This window comes from Xenopus laevis, chromosome 3S (assembly GCF_017654675.1).
Source record: "Xenopus laevis strain J_2021 chromosome 3S, Xenopus_laevis_v10.1, whole genome shotgun sequence".
Classification (NCBI taxonomy): domain Eukaryota; kingdom Metazoa; phylum Chordata; class Amphibia; order Anura; family Pipidae; genus Xenopus; species Xenopus laevis.
The window spans coordinates 36,770,652-36,790,859 of NC_054376.1; the positions used below are offsets into that span (position 1 = coordinate 36,770,652).

A 20,208-nucleotide genomic window follows, 5' to 3' on the forward strand; every position below is an offset into this window, starting at 1 on the left:
ATGGATTTGTGTGGCAGTTTGCAAGAGAGTTGTTTAGAAATGCATTCTTTTAGGGCAGAGACAGACTCGAATATTCGGGGAGATTAGTCACCTCGGAAAACGAAGTGCTCCGAGTGCCATCTTGCCGGTGATTTCGATTCTAGTCGGCGAGAAGGCAGTTCGGGGAGATTAGTCTGTTTCTGTTTCTTAGCGTCACTACTACTACCCATCAGTATGGTGGGTTATTTCAAATGTCTTATACCTGGGTGTATCCATTCTAATCCTCCTTTGTAATCTTGAATTCGCCTATGGATATTCAGGCAATCACTGTGCACAGCTGTGCTTTCATGGGGCGTGACATTACAAAGAGGCATCAGGGATGACACTGCTACTGTATTCAGGCCGAAATACCTTTTCTCTTTTAATAAAGAGAGATTTTGCAGACCTATTTTGCTCTTATTGGTTGCCATGCACCTATTAACAGATGGGAAGCATTTATATATAGGTTTGAACAACAAAGAGGCCACATGGCTGCAACCCTACATGCCACAGCACAATCACACATAATGTTTTCTTTGTAAAGACTCAAATCATAGTTCCCTTGGTAACTTTGCTGTGTTTTTAAAAACCAAAGTCTTAGTCGGACAGTTCATACCGGAATTCAGCCAACACATACCATACTCTGGAATGAATTCACTCCACTCTGAAACGACCACATTTTTGTTGCTGATAGAGTCAAGAGTTTATTTCAGATACAAGGCCGAACCTAAAGCCAAAGTGACTGAAACATTTGCATTTTACAGCTAAGTGTAAGGAATCCTTACCCTGATGGTCTAGTGGGCTGGCGGGGATGCCCGCCGCAATGACTTTCCTCCATGCTGTGTTCCTATAGCGGACACTTCTGTAATTTATTGTGCCGTGTGCGTCATGACGTCAGCACAGTGGCTCTAGTTCCAAATATTTAAAGGGGCTCTCTGCATTATCTCACTGCCCGTTGTTAGGTCTAGTTCATTAGTTCCTGGGTGCGATATTTGTTTGTTTTGATACCATGTTTTTGCTCCTGCCTGCTTGACCTTCCTGAATTCTGTAATCCTGATCCTGGCCCGTCTCTTTTACCCTGACCTGTGCCTGTTTGACCATTCTGAAGATTTCCTGGTTTTGACCATTGCCTGTCTGACTTCGTTTGTAATCTGTCTGCAACGACTTGGCTTGTTTGACCTTGCTTGAATTCTGCCCGCACCGACCCGGCCTGTCTGACTACGCTTCTTATCTAAACCTGAACTGTACCTTCCGCCCAAAACCTTGCTAACAATTGTGCTGTGCTCATCCAGAACCTTTGCTTGGCTCCTCTCTTATTAAGACCTGGCTGCATTTAATTAGCTGAGGGCTCCTCCCTAAGTGAAAGGCGGCTGTTAAAGGCAGAAGCAAAAGCCGAGACCAGGGAGCCTAGCACTGGATTAAGGGTGCCAGTTGTGATACTACGTTTAGATAAATCAAGTGTGTTTAAGAAGTAGAAAAAAAAAGGTTTCTGGGCTAATGTAATGTATCAGTGTTTGCAGATGACACAAAACTATGCAGCCCAATTAATTAATCCAGGATGTGGCATCTTTGCAACAGGATCTTGATAAACTAAGTGGCAGATGAGATTCAATGTCAATAAATATAAAGTCATGCGCCTGGGATGTAAAACTATGCAAGCCACTTATACCCTTAATGGGACTGCACCAGGGTCGAACTGGGCTCCCCCAAGCCGCTGATCTCCCTCCCCCGACGTGCTGAAGGGGTTCCCTTGACTGCACTAGGCAAATTAATAATGGAAAAGGACCTTGGAGTCCTTGTGGATAATAAACCTGGCTGTAGCAAGCAATGCCAGTCAGCAGCATTAAGGGCAAATAAGGTCTTGAGCTGTATTAAAAGGGGCATTGATTTGTGGGAGGAGGGGGTTATTCTTCCACTTTAAGGCCCCATTTATAATATGCTGTACAGTTTTGGTCCCCATCACTCAAACAGGACATTATTGTATTAGAGAGGGTACAGAGAAGGGAGACTAAGCTGATAAAGGTATGGAAAATCTTAGCTATGAGGAAAGACTGGCCTAATTGGGGTTGTTCACGCTGGAGAAGAGGCACTTAGGGGATGATATGATAAGTATGTATAAATATATATATGGGGATCATATAATAATCTCTCTAATGCTTTATTTACCAGTAGGCAGGCCCGGATTTGTGGAAAGGCCCCCAAGGCCCAGGCCTAGGGTGGCATGCTGCCCAACCAGACCCACATTGGTTCAGAAACACTGGGGATGCACAGGAGATAAAATAGTTTTTTAAATTTCTCACGTGTCAGTCCCCATTGCTCCGATCCAGATTATGAAAATTATGATAATTTGCGCAACGAAAGGGGGCGACGAACATCAGCGGGCCTAGGGGTGCCGGCCCTTTTAGAAGAAAGGAGGTTATGGCTAAATATTTGGAAGGTTTTACTTACAGTGAGAGCTGTAAATATGTGGCATTTTCTATCTAAATCAGTAGTTCTAGCTGATTAAATAACTTTAAGAAGGGGTTGGCTGGCTTTTTAGCAAGTGAGGGTTATGGAAGATAGTGCATAGTACAAGTTTATCCAGGGACTGGTCCGATTGCCATCTTGGAGTCAGGAAGGAATTTTTTCCCCCTCTGAAGCAAATTGGAGAGGCTTCAAACATGTTTTTTTGCCTTCCTCTGGATCAACAAGCAGTTAGGCAGGTTATATATACAGTATATATAAAAGGTTGAAGAAAATTACTGCAATGCTGCCCAAATATGGCTATTGGGTTGTTTTGCCATTCCCAAATAAATAAGGAAGTTATTTATTTTTCGTAGTCACTGCCTAGTTCTCATTTGTTTAACCCTTTAAAAGGTAAAATCTATGGCTTTTGCCATAAATGTCAGGTACATGACTGCAAGGTGCTGCAAATTATACATTTCCACGTTCTGTTCGTCTGCAGTTTCTGTGCCTGGCAACCAAGTAGTTAAAACAAAAGAAAAGGCTATTTCACAGGGGTGCCAAAATGTTAGGCATTCCCCCAATGAAATATATTGCTAATTCTTCTCCTCACTTAACTGCACCAGCCTGTGAAATAGCTGAGCTACATTTGAGTTACCTTTTCCCAGACATTGCTAGTGCAGACTGACATTCATGCATGTGCATTAAAGCAAAGGCAGGACATTTGACTCTACTGCAGTTGCCCAAGCTCCTGGTGCCTTGTAGGTGCAGAGGAAGCTTGCACTAGTAGTGTGGGACAGCTACCAACAAAGAATGTATTTGTTTATTCAACCCTTTTTAGCACAAAGACACCAAAAGCCTAGTCCCTAAATACAGTCTGACTTATTTTGGAAGCAATGATGGTTACAAGTCATTAATACAGCACTGGCAGTGACATTTTACTTGAGATACATATACCATATACAACCAAATATTCAAAATAATCCAGGTCTGAGGATAAGTAAGGTTGGACAATGATTTTAGGTCATTAGGCCTGGATCACACATTCCAATACATAGGCTTATACTTTTACAGGTGGGTTTATTTATATTACTTCATGCAGATAGGACCCTGGCTGCAAGTGATCCCATTCAGCCACTGGTATTTTATTTACACAGTTGTCCAAAAACCAGGAGAGAGAGAGTGTGAGTGACCTAGTGTCTATACTTAATAAAGAAATCTCAGACCTAATATATACTAGAACTTACTAATATATACTAAAAAACGTAATAAGACTTACCCATGTTGCTATGAGCAGGAGACATAGAGTTTGGAGACAAATTTGGAGACCCTGAAAAGAACAAGAACATGATGAAGAAAAATCTAAATGTAAGCAAATATAGGAGGTGCATGTGTAAGAAATAGCCATTTTGGGTATGACATTTACTTATATATGTGTTTGGGGGCATATACATAATTATGTGTTATCCACTGAATATGGGGGGTTCTATAGATTACAAAGTCAGGTTTCCAGGTACCTTACATTCCAAGTCACACTCTGACCTAAATTATATATATTAAACGGTATCCTGGGAATGGTAGTGGGGCTACTGGAGCCATAAAACTGATTTTGTATGCAAGAAAACACGCTAGTCAGGATGTGGGCAAGTTGGGGGGTTTTCCCTCCCCCATCTTATCTGTTGGGAGGTGTGCTGTGGGGGCAGTTAGTGAGGACTGGGATAAAAAGAACACTGGGGGCAGCCAGAAGAGAAGATGAAGACAGATGCAGCCAGGGAAAGATGGTGGAGCAGTCTGGGAGCAAGATGGGAACAGGAGTCATCAGATGACCCAGAGAGAAGCAAAAAGGGCATACCGGTGGTGACAATAATGTACCTGTATTGATTATTCTTAATTGTAAATAGTTTAAATATTGTTTACTTTGATTGTAATTGTAAACAATCCACTGATTTAATATTCAATATAATCACTTTAATATATGCTTATTGGTGTGGATTAGTTGTCTGCTTGCTCAATAGAACCATAACCCTAGTAGAATGGGTGAATATAATATTATTATTTATATGATTTAACCATACACATGTAGTAGGGAGCAATATATGTAGCAATCTTATGAACCTCAAAAAAGTATTCTTCAGGTTACATTTGAATCATTTGTTGTTTCAGTGAAGTATATTGTGCTGCCAACATATTCTGGATCTGCTATCAACCTACTGATCCAATATACACATATTGATGAAGATGGAAAATAAGACCCTGTGTTTGCTGGGGGGATAATTTCATATATGCTTGTGAAATACATCCTAAAGCATTCATGGAGGGTAAAATTATCCTGCTTGGGACTCATTAACTTCTACCTGTGTTGACACAAATGCACCCAGAAAACAGTTATCTGCTCCTCCACCACTCACTTTGTTTCATTACCTGTATCTATACTGTGATTCATTTGGTCGCTTGTTTCCCCATCTTCACTCAAGTAACCAGGAGGAGGAGTTTCTAGAGATACAATATCAATATCATTTTAGTGACAGGCTGTGGATAAAAACACAGATAGAATGTACTGCACAAAAGGTCACACCAAGACTCCCATTTTTACTACCACATCTTTAAAAAGTTTTCATTCACGTTAATTTTTTTCATTGAACAATATTAAAATGCATCAAAGCAAAAACAAACCTAAAGCTGTATATATAAAAGCCAAGGAATGGGATTGTATTAAAAGACCAACACTATACAATAAAATTATTAATTTGAACTATTTCTATCCTGCATGTGTAAAAATACTGTCTTTGAAACACAACCCCCACTTTTATTGGCATGTATTTGGAATCACTTTAGCTGTGTTCACCTTTCATCTGGTATCTAAATGAAAGTTTTACCTGGTTCACCTAAGTGAATACATACTTATCACCTGTCCCCAATAGGTAGATGTGTGGGTTATTTTTGTTTTAAATACATGATCCTTTCATTTACTGCTGTGGATAGGAATTGTCAGACGGTCCCTAACTGCTGAGCAGGGAAACAATCATACTTATGAACAGCAGGGGGAGCCCCCGCCTTACTTCCCAGCCATGCAGAACTCAAGCAGCTTTGTTTATGACGATCCCTAAGCAGCCCAGACCACACTGAGCATGTGCACAGTCTTAGTCTTGCAAAGATGTTTAACAAGTTTACAAGATGGTGACCCCCTGTAGCCAACTTTGAAAGCATAAATTATTTGTTTGATTAGGCTTGTGGTGCAGTAAGTTCATGTTTATATTTAGTATACAAAATACAGCATTTCTAGCCTTATTCTATTATAGACTTTACATGCCCTTTAAGAACAGGTTTCCTTGCTCCAAGCTGTGATGCCTTGAGCAAAATGCTTACCAGTGCAAGGGGAAGAAGGCATTGCACAGGAGGTAAATGCAGTTTTGCACCCCTAGTGCTCTTGCAGTTGCACCTGGGATGAGCCCGAACTTGCAAAGCAAATTTAAATTTTTGGTGACCCTTTAACAGAGCAATTCTCTGTTTGTTCAGTGTTGAGGTCTAAGTGTTTCTAGTTGATATTAAGAAATATAACGTTATGCTGATTCCTCAGGAGGTATGATTCATCCAGCTAAGTACTCTGACCCTTGATATTAGTGACTACACAGAAACTCAAGGGATACTGAACTTGTTAAGTGCTCCCTTGGGAGGAACAGCATGTGTGACGCTGATCATGCAGAGCCCTATCCAGCTACTGTCACAGTTTGAAACCAAACCTGGAATGTAGTTTATCTGTGGCTCGATGCCTGCTGGGAAATTTGTATTTTCTGGAATGGAATGGCTGTAATCATCAAGTGATGGGAATTCCGCCGGGATTTCGGTGTTTCGTGGAACCAGCACAGGAGGTAGAACTGGAAGCAACAGGGTAGAATTTAGAGAATAAAATAATATACATATATATTTCTAATTATATATATATATATATATATACACACAGTATATAATTATATATATATATATACACATGATATATCCTTTAGAAGTAACATCTATTGGATTTTCTTATGCAGGCGGGAAGCAAATTCTTAAAGGACCACTGTAGCTATGTTTTTTTTGCTGTGGAATTGTACTTACTACCTTGTGCATTACTAAATATAAAGTATCTCACTCACGTAAAAAGGACTGTCCTTGTGTCCTTGTGTATAACATACTTCCTGACAATTGAGTCCCACATAATGGGGTTAAAACACAAGTTGTACCAGAGTTTATAAGAAAGCTTTTGGCCAGCCTGCCAAATAGTTTTTTTGACAACGTAAAACTGCCAGATAAGCCAGCCTTAGGGTAGGGACACACTGGGCGATTTGGGGAGATTTAGTCGCCTGGCGACTGATCGCAGCGACTTTTCTTCCGGAATGCCTCCCCTCACTCTGCGCCTGGATAAAATGAAAAGTCGCCGGTGCTAATCACACACGGCGATTCGTTTTCCGAAGTCGCCCGAAGTTGCCTCACGAGGAAACTTCGGGCGAATTCGGAAAACGAATCGCCGCGTGTGATTAGCGCAGGCGATTTTTCATTTTAGCCAGGCGCAGAGCGAGGGGAGGCATTCGGGGAAGATTGGTCGTGGAAAGTCGCTGCGATTAGTCGCCAGGCGACTAAATCTCCCCAAATCGCCCAGTGTGTCCCTACCCTTAGAAGCTTTAGGGCTGGGACACACTGGGCGATTTGGGGAGATTAGTCGCCTGGCGACTAATCGCCGCGACTTTCCACGACCAATCTTCCCCGAATGCTTCCCCTCTCAACTTCGGGCGACTTCGGAAAACGAATCGCTGCGTGTGATTAGCGCAGGCGATTTTTCATTTTAGCCAGGCGCAGAGAGAGGGGAAGCATTCGGGGAGAAAAGTCGCTGCGATTAGTCGCCAGGCGACTAAATCTCCCCAAATCGCCCAGTGTGTCCCTACCCTTAGGGGAAAAAAGGGAAAACAAATATACAATCAGATCTTATTACTTCAATTAGAAGACAAAAAAAGGAAAGCGAGATTAGCAAATTAAGTATAGTGACTCTTCTATGTAAGCAGTCAATAATTAATAAAACAAACATCCACATACAGGTCACATCTGAAACACATCAAGCGATGTCTTGCCCAACTTCCTGTTGCTCCACAACTGTTCAGTGGTTTTTCACACATCTATTACTCTCACTAGCACAGAAGTGAACATGTGGCTGTGTAAGATTTACAATAGACTTATCACATGGCACTCTGTATATTTACACATATTTATATTATAATGCTTGTCCGTTTCTGAAATTGTCAGATGGCACAGAACTGTGTATCCATGTAGCACTCTAGCAACAAGTATACCAAGTTTTCAATCTATAAAAAAAAAAGGTTTTCATGGCTTATCTGTATTAGTCTTTCTAGTACTTACTTAACAACCCATAACTGTGTATCCAGTCATTGTTGAAATCTATGCTTTCACTCATGTAGCTCATTCTACTACTCCATAATCTCAATGTTTAATTGTTCCTAATATACAAATAAGTAGGGCTGTCACCTTTGGTGACCAGCAAAAGGAAAAGATTACCCCACATGTCTGCTGCTGTTTTTTTTTTTAATATAAATGTATGTATAGGCATGAATGCTGGACTGTGATTGACTAATCATCTCCTACTGTGCTTCAGGCCAGAACTGATAAGACACACTGGGGCTTATTAATAAACACTGGTCAAATTTGCACACATAGCAACCAATCAGTGACTGACTTTTTCAGCCACCTGCAGGTTGAAAAATGAAAGCAAATCTTTGATCTGTTGCCATGGGTTATTGACCAGGTGCAAATTTGACCACCGCTTATTTGAAACACAGACAGGGAGTAGTGAGAATCTATGGGCGACCTCCAATAATGGGGTAATTTTTAGGTATGTATAACTTTTTAAAAAATAATTTTGTTATATATTTTTTCTTAATGATTATTTTTACCCGATTGCCTACCAGATTACAGGGATGTTGAGTTATCCTGTAAAGCTGGCCATAGATGTTGAGATTTTTAAAAGATCAGATCCTGATTGTGAGACCACAATCTTCTCCGAACGATCGTACGAATTTACCATCAACCAAAAAGACCAATTTGCCAGGAAAACAAAGGGGAGCTGTCTGCTTGGCCCTGCAAACATAGATAGATTGCACTGGGACCGACAAAGATTTTTTGACCTGGCCGATCAATTTCCTGACAGATGTCGGCCGAAAAATCGTAAGATGTACGATCGTTCGAATCCCACTAACCGCACGATAATTTCGAAGGATCGGTCGGGCTTCCCTAAAATCGGTCGTTCGGCAAGAAGAATCGTCGCATCTATGGGGAGCTTAAGTCATCTTATAATCGTTCAAGACACCCAATATTATATTAATATAAAACCCATCGCAGTTTTCCACATCCTCTTCTAGCAGCACAAGTTGTTCCATTACCACTAAATTTTACGCCTATTTTTAAACCTTTTCTTCTAATCTCTTGTAGCGTTCCATATCATCATCTTGGAATTGTTTCCACTGCACAGCTTCTCCCTAACCCCCCCCAAAAATATTGCTATCCCTTATTTCTTGTATTCAATAACCCCTTTACATTTCACAAATGTTATTTTTCACAAATGTTATTTTTCTTAAAAAAGATTTTATAGTCCAAGGAGGCCCCAACTTTTACCTCCCTAATGGCTCTATGTAAGCTATTCTGATGACTCCTCCTTATTGCTGACTGCAACAAATACTGATCTGCTTGGGATGTAGTCTGTGTGTACCTGGAGTCTCCACTCTCTGGTAGTGATAAGGATTCACACACACTTCGTCCTTCTTCATGTTGAAGGCATATTCACACACCTCCATGGCTCGAAGCTCGTGGTGACTGTGCAGATCTGGCCACCTCCAGAGGCGGCAGTATATGACATGGGGCAAACCCTTACGATGGGACACCTGAAGCCTTCCATCCAGAGACCTGCACAGAAAAATCAAAATGAATGTGTAACATTATTACTAGGGCTCACAAAACAACTTTAACTTTGTACACATATTTAATTCAAGAAAAGCAAATGCACGCTTAACATTTGTTTTACTGTTTTCCGTTTTGGTATTGAGTTCTGAAATGGAATGCAAACCTTTCTGTGAAAATGCACTGTTGTGTTGAAATTAGGGTGAATTTCAAGAGTACACTATACTAAAAGGATGGCTTTTGCTTAAACTAAGAACTTGGAGGAAGGACACAAAATTTGCTACTAGAACACTATTTTCTCTTCCAGAAATAAAACAATGCATTCGCACTCCAATAGAATCGGGGTGGGGGGTGATTATAACTCAGGAGATATTTTAGAATTCCCTCTGGGTCAGTGTTTCCAGCTGGAGGTTACAAACGCCATTTTTGGTTGCACCTTCTACTCAGGTTACAGAGGTAAGAAATATAATTAAAAAAAACACAAATTTAATGACCAGAGGGTCCCAAGACAGTTCTAATGTTTGCTGAAGCTATGCTGTGTTTTTTGAAAAATATTTTATTTTTCTTAATGATTTTTCTTCCATGGCATTTCCTGGCTATCAATTGGCTATCATATATTTCCTGCCTGGCTTCAAGGAGCTGTCTAGCCAGACGTACAGCAGTATGCAAAGTATAAATCACATGAAACTGCCAACTGTAATGGTTGTTGTAAATTGTACTTTCTGCAACATTGTTGGTACACTTAACAAATTGCAGAGGTTCATATTTTGAGGTCCACAGAATCAAATACGTTGAAGCTGTAATTTATACTCTACTAGCGATCCCCATTCTCTTTTAACTTGGGGTACTTTTGAAATATGTTCTGTATTTGTGTTTGGGAGGTTTTACAGTATTCTGTTAGCCTCCTCACATAAACCTAAATATATACTGAATAAAGTTTCCCCCTATTGTAAAATATAAGGATATTATAAATCACAGAGGAGTTCCATGACCATATAAAAACAGAGGCTGAAGGCCAAGTGTTTTTATACAGGTCATGAAACGCTGAGGTTACTTCTTATATCCTCATTTTCCAACAAGGGGTACTTTATTTATTATAATACACACGTTTCAGTGAGTCATGTGACAAAAATGAAATCACTACTCACTTATAACTGATGACATCACTAGTCACAGTTAATAAGGATATAATTTACAAGATATTCATGGCTTTTGTGTATTATATATATATATATATATATATATATATATATATATATATATATATATATATATATATATATATATATATATATATATATATACAGTATATATATATATTATCAAAACAGGGGGGTTGTGGGAGCACTCTAAAGGCTTTAAAGTATATATATAAGTATAATAAATGCTATTGCATATGTACCCAAAACAGGGGTTATTTTGTTACAAATTTATGATCATAAAATTGATAAGCCACCATACCACGTCAAGGTAAACCCCGAATGGCGGTCGCTAACTTGTTTTATTTTTTATGTGCATTCTAGCATTACCTGTAATCAATGTCCATTGAATGCTGATATGGTATCAGTTATAAACGGTGAGTTCTGATGCCATTTCTGTCACATGACTGAAATTTGTGTATTATAATAAATAAAGTACCCCCAGCTACAAAATATGAGGATATTAGAAGTTACCTCAGAGTTCCATGACCTGTACAAAAACAGTCGGCCTTCGGCCTTGTGTTTTTATATGGTCATGAAACTCCTCTCTAACTTATAATATCCTTAGAATTTACAAGAGGGGGTACTTTATTCAGTGTTTGTAATATATGTATTATATAGTTATTTATACAAACATATGACGAATTTAGAGTGGAACCATGAAATGTTATAGAATGTCCTTTTTGCAACTTTTCAGTTGGTCTAAATGTTTATTTTAGATGAGGATTACTGATGCTGGCTGGCAAAAATAGTATTTTCAGTTAACAGTTTTATTATTACTTTTTATTACTTATTTTTCTACTAAGGCCCTCTCCTATTCATAATACAGTGTCTCATTCAAACCACTGCCTAGTAGCTAGGCTTAATTTGACGATAGCAACCAGCTAGCTACTGGAACTCCAAACTGGAGAACTGCTGAACTAAAAAGCTAAATAACTGTAAAACCACAAAAAATAAAAATTAAACATGAAGACCAATTGGAAATAGTCTCAGAATGTTAGATGTCTGATTCATACTAAAAGTAAATTTAAAAGAGAATGACCCTTTTAATGCTGTGCTGGTTTGGCTGGACTGTTCTTTGCACTTTTCTCTACTCAGTAGTGATGGGCGAATCTGTGGCGTCTCGTTTTTGAATTCGCACCTGCCGAATAAATTCGCCCATCACTACTCAGTCATATTATAATAGAAATAGTATTTTGAAACAGAGTTTATTATTGATCAGAGTTATAACTGTTCTGTTCACACCCTGGGGATGAGCTCTATGGAATCTATATATAAATCGGAAGGAATAAGGAAACATACAGGATATGAGGCAGGTCATATAATCACAAGAGCGTGGTCTGGTATGATAAGATAAGTAATGCAGACAAAGGCAAAAAAAAAACATAATTACTTCATACAGTACATAGTACGATCCTGAATATTCTAGATTTATCTACCATAAGGAGAATGCATGAAGAACTGCTTTAGGTCTAGGTCTTTTGAAGAGCAAGAGCTGGAATTCTATATAATATAAATGTACTGACAGAAGACAAAGCATATTGCACTGCGCTAGCTATCTTCAACACAAACCTTTATTCTTGTTTTACAGAAAAATCGATGTGGAATGTTGGGGTCAGAAAAGAAGAGAGGGGGGGCCCTAGATATCACCTTGTTCTGCTTTCCCAGGTCAGAAGGTTAATGAAACCCAATGGGAGTGGAAAAAGACAAAAGAAACAAAAATAGAAATAAACAGCTGCTATTTCAAGCTTTTTTAATGTGTACTTTATTTTTACCTCAATATCTATGGATAGTTTACAACACACAATTAGTGCTTAGAAGAATCTACCTTTCTGCCCACACATCTATGCAATTAACAGAACAGTTGGTTAATATCAGTTTGTTTATTTCAGGGGGCTTTTTAGCTTAATAGGTGGTCTTGCTGCACACAGTCAAAAATAATGTACATTTCTAAATCACAAAACACTTGTTTTTTTTCCTCAGATATTTTAAATAGAAACATTCTTTAATCCAACTGACGAGGCATGAATTATTTACTTGGGTTGCTGCTGTGGTTCTGAAATAGTTCCCAAAGCTCAAGAATTTATAACATCTCATTAGAAGAAAATAAGTGCGTTATCACACACATCTTAATGAGGCACGGTCTTGTCGTTCGAAATAAACTCAAAGCATAGTGCTTTAGTTCTGTATACATGTTCTTTTAATCATTGTTTAGTATAGACTACAAGTACAGAAAATAACCAGATTTTCATATGTTCTCCCCTTTCAGTAGCTGGGAGCGGGGCTACATTATTCCTAATCCTCCAACAGGGATTTTGTGGGGTGCAAAGTAATGATGATGTGCTGGTTTATTAAAAGTCGACCCACACCAGACACTAGCCCGGTGTGCTCCCCTATTTATATACCTGCTGCGATGTCATGGAAGGGGCGGGGCACACAGACAAATATATATATATATATAAAAAACTGCACATGGTGGCAGAAGTTGGGCATTAGAGGGTGGACACAGACTAAAGTTCAGGTTGAACCTGCCCGCGGACCACAAACGTTGTGCAAAAGTTGGCCCGACTAGCGGGTCCTGAAATCTTCAGCCAGCCCACACATCACTAGTGCAAAAACTATATTTTATATAGGTAGATAAAGGTCATAATGAGGACTGAAAGGTGGATAGTATGTAAATAAATCTAGAGTATGCTGGTCCTACCTGCAAAACTATATACAAGTATGTGACTTATTATCCAGAATGACCTGGGGTCTTTCGGATAATGGATCTTTCCGTAATTTGGATCAACATACTTGAAGCCAACTAAAAATCAGTTTAACATTAAGGGGCAAATTTATCCAAAGTCGACTATTAAGGTTTTGAACTCGAATGACCTCAAAATTTGAATACTATGTTATTTTAGAAAAAAACGGAATATCTAGAACTCGAACGAATATTAACAACCTGAAAACTCAAATCGAATTCTAATCAAATTTCAAGTTTTTTCCATGAAAAAAACTCGAATGTTAAGAAGGTTACTAACATCTTCAAATGGGTCACTGGACCTTTGCCATTGACTTCTACATGAACTCGGAAAGGTTTTAGGAGGCGAATAGTCAAATTCGAATTGTTCCCAGGGTCAGGATCAAACAGGGCTCCCGGGAAAAAACCTGGTGGGCCCCCCTCTTGTGGCCTCGCCGGCCCAGATCCGCATTCTTCTTGCTGCCATCGTTCTGAAGAAGGGCCTGAGGCCCGAAGAACGTTGTGGCGCAGCAGGGCAGAGTGGCCTGGGGCCCCCGAGACTGCAGCCCCGGTGGGCCTTGGGCCCCCCAGTCCGACCCTGCCCAGGGTCCAGGTATGATAAATCTCGAACTCATATTATTCTCAATTCGTATTTGTGAGTTTTTTCCAAAAATCCAACTCAATGATTTGAATTTCCAATTCGAACCTTAATAAATCTACCCTATAGGTTGTTTTGCGTCCAATAATGATTAATTATATCTTATTTGGGATCAAGTACAAGGTAATGTTTTAGTGTCACAAAGAAAAAGGAAATTCTTTTAAAATTTTTAATTATTTGCTTAAAATGGTGTCTATGGAAAATAGTCATCCCATATTTCAGAGCTTTCTGGATAACAGGTTTCCGGATATCAGATTCCATGATACCTCTGTATATATATTCATAAAAGGCTATGAGTTGTCATAACACAGTGTGAACACAAGCCCTATTCATTGGGCTCAGGCTAAACATAGGTGTACACAGCACATTTAAATGAAGGAGTGCCTCTGAAGTCATGCTCTGGGGATCGGGCAAAGCTTTTAACTATTTAATGGTATTTCAGGTATGCAGCTATGGGGGGGGGGCATATAGAGCCCCATGATATTAGGGGTATGCGGTGACGTTTGGAAATAGTTGGACTATATGGGTATATTTAGGATTATATAAAGAGATCATCTTGACTACAAGGCGATGACATTCAGTTTGTATGAAGGCATCAATCTTCAGCAAAGGGCATGCAGCTCTTGGTTCCATTCTGTTAATGATGTACTAAGCCCTGCTGGATATGCTTTTAATATGGACTAAACCTGTGTTATTTCCATGTATCACCCCCTCTCCCATTAAACACAACCTGCTCTGTCACACAGCCTTCCTGTACCAATCCCTTTCACTTCCTCTTCCCCCCAACCTTACTGCAAGGGAATTATATAGGATGATTCATTTCCTCTATAGAGGGAATGTTTGGCTGTTTTTGTGCAAGTCTGTGTTGGTGATTTATTTTTACATTTAACTGTATTTAGCATCACACAGTTCAGCAAACACAACAGGAAAAATAAACACATTCAGCAGTATTATCAAAACGTAGAACAGATTTCCCGGGTTTGTACGGAGTGGGCATTTCAAAACAGAGGGTCTCATTTATTAAAGTTGCCCCTACATTGTCAGCAAGGTCACCAAACAAGAGGATCTTTCCCTCTATATGCCCAGCAAAGGTGTGCAATATCAGACTAATCTCATTGTTTGGCCCTAGGAGGTGTCATGTGCACTATAGCGAGTCCTGGGGCTGATTTGTCAACATTCGAATACAGATTTTTACCACTGCTCAAGTTTTTTTTTTGCAAGACTCACAGATTGAATCTTAGAGATTTAGTAAGTGCAGGAAATTCTAAAAACTCAAATGTAAAAATCTAGCATCAAAAAGCTGACAAATGTAGAAGTAAATTGAAATAGTCAGGCAAAATTTATTTGGTAGACCCAATGAGTAATTCAATTTTTAAGAGAAAACTCTAAAATTCACAAATTTTAATTATGATAAATTAAACAAAAAATTTTAAAAAACACGTGACTTTCTGTCACAAAACAAGGAAGTTAAAATGTTTTCCCCTTCCTACCCCTAATTTGCTTATGCAAATTAGGATTCGGATTCCATATTCAGCTGAATCTTTCATGAAGGATTTGGGGGTTCGGCTGAATCCAAAATAGTGGATTCGGTGCATACCTATAAATAAGCCTCTAAAAAAATGCAGGAATAGTGTACCTTTACTATTTCGTGGAATCAAGAACTTTAGTGCTAAAATATGATTGGCAGTTGAAAACTGCATCATTTGTGCTTTAGGCTTCAAATAATGAGGAGTAATTGTGTCCCTGCCAGAGGTAGAGCTGAGTAATGAAATGGGGTTCTTCAGTTCGATTCTGGCCAGGAAGGTCAGGATCAGGATCAGTAAGGAATTTTTATGTTCTCCCCATGCTTGAGTGGGTTTCCACTGAAACCAGGACTGATGTGAACGATGTATAATCTGACAAATGTGTTGGCACTATATTAAGAATACTAGTAAAATGGATAAAAGAACCAGTAAGAAGTACAGTATAATGGTAGATCTGAAGCCTGTTCTCAGAAGTTCCTTAGAAAATCTCTCACTTCAGTTGTGGCTTGGTATGCAATAGAGTAAGCCAAGGGCACCGAATAAAATGATACAATCTTGACTGTACTTAGGATAAAGGAATTTCTCATGCTGCCAGAGAAAATGTTAGAGTCATTTAAGAACCTATGCAGAATTCACAAAGAAGAAAGACTGCTGCAGTGCTATGTGAATGGATTAATCATCAGCTCAGCGGAATATCGGGAGGGTTAATGGGACATCAAGGTTATGGGAAAAAGAAAATCATTATTGAATACAGTCTAAATGTTTATAGTATTGCTGTCTCCTGTTTAACATTCTTCGGCTGCAATGGCTGGAGAACTTTGATAGCGTAATGATGAAGCATACAAATGCTGTGGTGCTTAGAGAATGATTGCACAAGTTGCTATGTAAGATGAGGTGCATTTTAGGAGAAGACTGACTTTACATAAATATACTGGCAACATGGATTGTGTGTGGGCCACTAACAAAACTGCTTGGCTTAGCAAACGGTTGTGTGATCACAGGAATGGATGGGAAAAGGCCCCAAATATGCACCATTAGAGGAGTTCAATAGTTGTGTGGGAGTCACAAGTGATCATCCGCAGGGACATGTAATACTTTATTTTCTGATCAAATTTAAAGCTAGTTTACCCTTTAAATTATTTTTGGATATTCTGAAACACATCAATCTTGATTTGGAGTTGGTTGAGTTATTTCGATTTTAGTTCAGCAGCTCTCCAATTTGGAATTTCTAACAGATCATGCAGTGGGTTGAATGAAAGACCAGACTAAGGCCTGAAGAGAAAGACGAATAATAAAAAAGTCAATCTTTTTTTTTTTTTTGCAAGCTAGAAAGAGACCGAGATGAAGGAAAATAATTCAGTTTATAAAAAATGAAGACCAGCTGAAAAGATAGTTATTCTATAACCTACTAAAAGATAACTTAAAGGGGAACTATCACTTTAAATTCAAAACCGTGATCAAAGCTGCAGTATAAGGAGATTATGCAAATTAGGATTTGGCTTCGGTTTGGTATACTGCAGAATCTTTTGCGAAGGATTCATAGGTTCGGCCGAATCTAAAAATTCGGTCCATCCCTACCAAAAATAAATAAAAATGGGGACATCCTTAGACAGTTCTATACCTCAAAAACAATTTAGTATGAAACACAGTGGGACCTCATTACAAAAAGAGAGCAAAGTGCAGTTTCCCCCACAGAATTCCAGCAGCGTTCCATGTGCTGCAAGATGCGTTCCATGCAAAATAAATACCTGTAGGAACTTCTGTTTTGATAAATTGTGAAAGATGTGGTGCAAGCTATTCCACTATTTTTATTGTTGGAACAGGGTCTTTAGATTGGATTAAGCATAGAGGCGGGGCAGACAATTACTTTCACTTTCCATTCAGCACTTCCTAGATGTCACTGCACTCCCCAAATTCCCCCGTTCTCTTCACAATTTAATTGTGTAGCCAGTGCATAGGGATGGACATCGGGTCCCCCATTCTGGAGCACAAACAAGATTCTGAGATGATGCAAGACTTGTCTTAATAACAGTGTCCACAAAATGGCTCCTGCCTGCTTGCTATAATTATGAATTCCCAGACTGAAGGAAATAAGATTCAAATAATTTATATAGTGTAATTATGGTTCATTTTGATTGACTAATGTGATAAAATTGGATTTTGAATAATTTTTTTGGGGTGAAGGATCCCCTTTAAGATAAGTAAAGAAACAATTGTAACTATTTAAGATAAGCAGGTCTCTTGGGGAAACTGAGACTTGTAACTAAAAGGCCAATTCACCTTCATTAGCAAAACTGTAATAACAGATAAAACCTGACCCTAAAAACCCCAGAAATGTGTTCAAATTTTGTAAAATGGACATGGTAATTAGGGACTGTGGCCATAAAGTGGGTCAAAAGTTTTTGCCATGCTGAGCATGGCAAAAGTTTTTGTCCCTCTTTTATTTTCAAATGTTGGGAGGTATGTATAAGCTTCGATTTCACTTTGTACACGCTAACTGCATACCTCCCAACTGTCCCTTTTTCGGAGGGACAGTCCCTCTTTTGACAGCTCAACCCGCAGTCCCTCATTTGTACTGGAAAGTCCCTCTTTTCTCTGCACTGAACAGCCAGAAAAAGAAACAAAGTTTCTCACTTAATTGGCTTTTAGCAGAGAGCCCAGAACAGCTAACAGGTGCAAATAAGATACTTTGTAACAATTTTGAGACACAAAAACACAGTTTAGATAAGGAGAAATATTTTCAAACTTTCATAACCTGCCAAATTTTGTAAAACAAACATGGTAATTAGGGGGTGTGGCCACAGAAAGGGGTGTGATCAAAAAAATTGCTGTGGGAAAAAAAAATTTGTCCCTCTTTTTACTTCCAAAATGTCGGGAGGTATGTAACTGCAGCTACAGACACAACACTTGAATTACTGTCCCCCTGCAAGTTCCTACGAGCATGTATAAGAGCCTAAATGAGCTCTAGTATCTAGGTTAATAAAATAAATAAAAACATTGTAGCACACGACTATCTCACTGCCATTACATGACAGCCTTTGAATACTATACTTGTAGCAGGCTAAATACATTAGATATCAAATCCAAAAAAATGGAAAAAGCTGACAATGGCTGGAGCATTCCACAAGCCACGTATGAATGAAAGTGCGCTGGAAGCCTATGCTGTGCATGTGAGGAGGTTACAGAGTTCCCCTGAGTAAGCCTTTGGTTACTAACACCCACACAAGCCTCAGAAACGGCCACAAAAAACAACCTGGTTCTCTAAACAGAGGAAATGAGCAATCACAACTCCCTCGCTGGGAGATACATATTCTAGCGTCGCTGTCTGCTCCTAGAAATTATACATTCAGCACACACAATAGCAACACAAACCTGGCAGCCAAATACAAGGGACCATTATGAAGTACATAGACAACAGATTCTATTAAAGGAACAGTAACACCAACAAATTAAAGTGTTTTAAATGAATGACAATGTAATGTTCTGTTGCCCTGCACTGGTAAAACTGCTTCAGAAACACGTTCATATAAACAAGCTGTTGTGTAGCCATGGGGACAGGATACACAGTAGATCACAGATAGGGTTTGAAGGATCCCATTGTTTACTGCAGAGCTTATCTGTTGTGTATCCTGTGCCTTTTCTCCTTTTTCAGCTTTAAATGGCTGCCTCCATGGCTACACAGCAGCTTGTTTATATAAACCACTGTTGAGATTCTGAAGCATCACACCAATTTTATCAGTGCAGCACAACTGTACTTTATATTTTCATATAAAGGTATCCAAATCACAGCAAGGCAAGCCATACAGTTCAAAAACGTATAGTAACAAAATGTATGATTTTCTTAAACATCCTACTGGTAAGGTTCTCACATTTCAGAGTAAATACATCCACAGTTTTAAAGAAGATATAAAGTTCAACGAATAAATAGGCTAGTCATGTTTTGTTTGTTAAATTGGGTTTGGGGTTTCTGTGCCAGCCCAAATATACACATTTTATAGAACACACTGCTTTCTATGCTGCCACTGCATCTATGCCGCCTACCGTACGGTCAAACGATCGGATTACGATACGCCAAGGGGCTCCGACGGGTCGGTCGGGTAAAAATCAAACCTTCCTGATCGATATCGTGGCCAGATATCGATCGGGAAGACCCGTCGGAAGCCCCCATACACGGGCAGATAAGCTGTCAAATTGGTCTAAACGACCGATATCGGCAGCTTTATCTGCCCGTGTATGGTAACTCATACTTTATGATTCTGCGTCCGTATTTACTTTTATTAACCAATCCAAGATTATCCATTAAGAATGCCAGGCAGACATGGTAATCTCTCAGCAAATATTTTTATACAACGAGCGCTGTGTGCTTGATCGTAATTATCGGTCACTAAAATTTTATTGAAACTACCATGTGTCTAAGGCTGAAAATAACATGACCATACTGCTGCAATCCAAAAGCAGCCATCTTTCTTTGCACTCCCCATAAACAGTATATTTCTAAAGTCAGTATACCATTCTATTAGTCACTATTGACTATCCCAGAAGAGACTAATACACAATGCACTTCAGAATCTGTATTAACAATTCTTGGTCATTATTCAAACTGAGATTCAAGGTACTTTTTTCTTTGAATCTAACACAGGTCCTTACAAAAGTGCTGCAAAACAAGCCTCTGTGCTGCTGATATGGATAAATATAGACGTT

General features: G+C 39.1%; 1 protein-coding gene across 1 annotated transcript in view; it reads right to left on the reverse strand.

Annotated features, from left to right (window-relative positions):
- The window catches only part of smad3.S (SMAD family member 3 S homeolog), a 63,377-nt gene that overhangs the window by 8,795 nt on the left and 34,374 nt on the right, over positions 1–20,208 (reverse strand). The window contains exons 2-5 of the mRNA XM_018255244.2: positions 9,215–9,408; positions 6,201–6,335; positions 4,882–4,953; positions 3,740–3,790 (exon numbers count right to left, since the gene is read on the reverse strand). Coding sequence (XP_018110733.1) covers positions 3,740–3,790; positions 4,882–4,953; positions 6,201–6,335; positions 9,215–9,408 — 452 coding nt within the window. The remainder of the gene's footprint in view (positions 1–3,739; positions 3,791–4,881; positions 4,954–6,200; positions 6,336–9,214; positions 9,409–20,208) is intronic.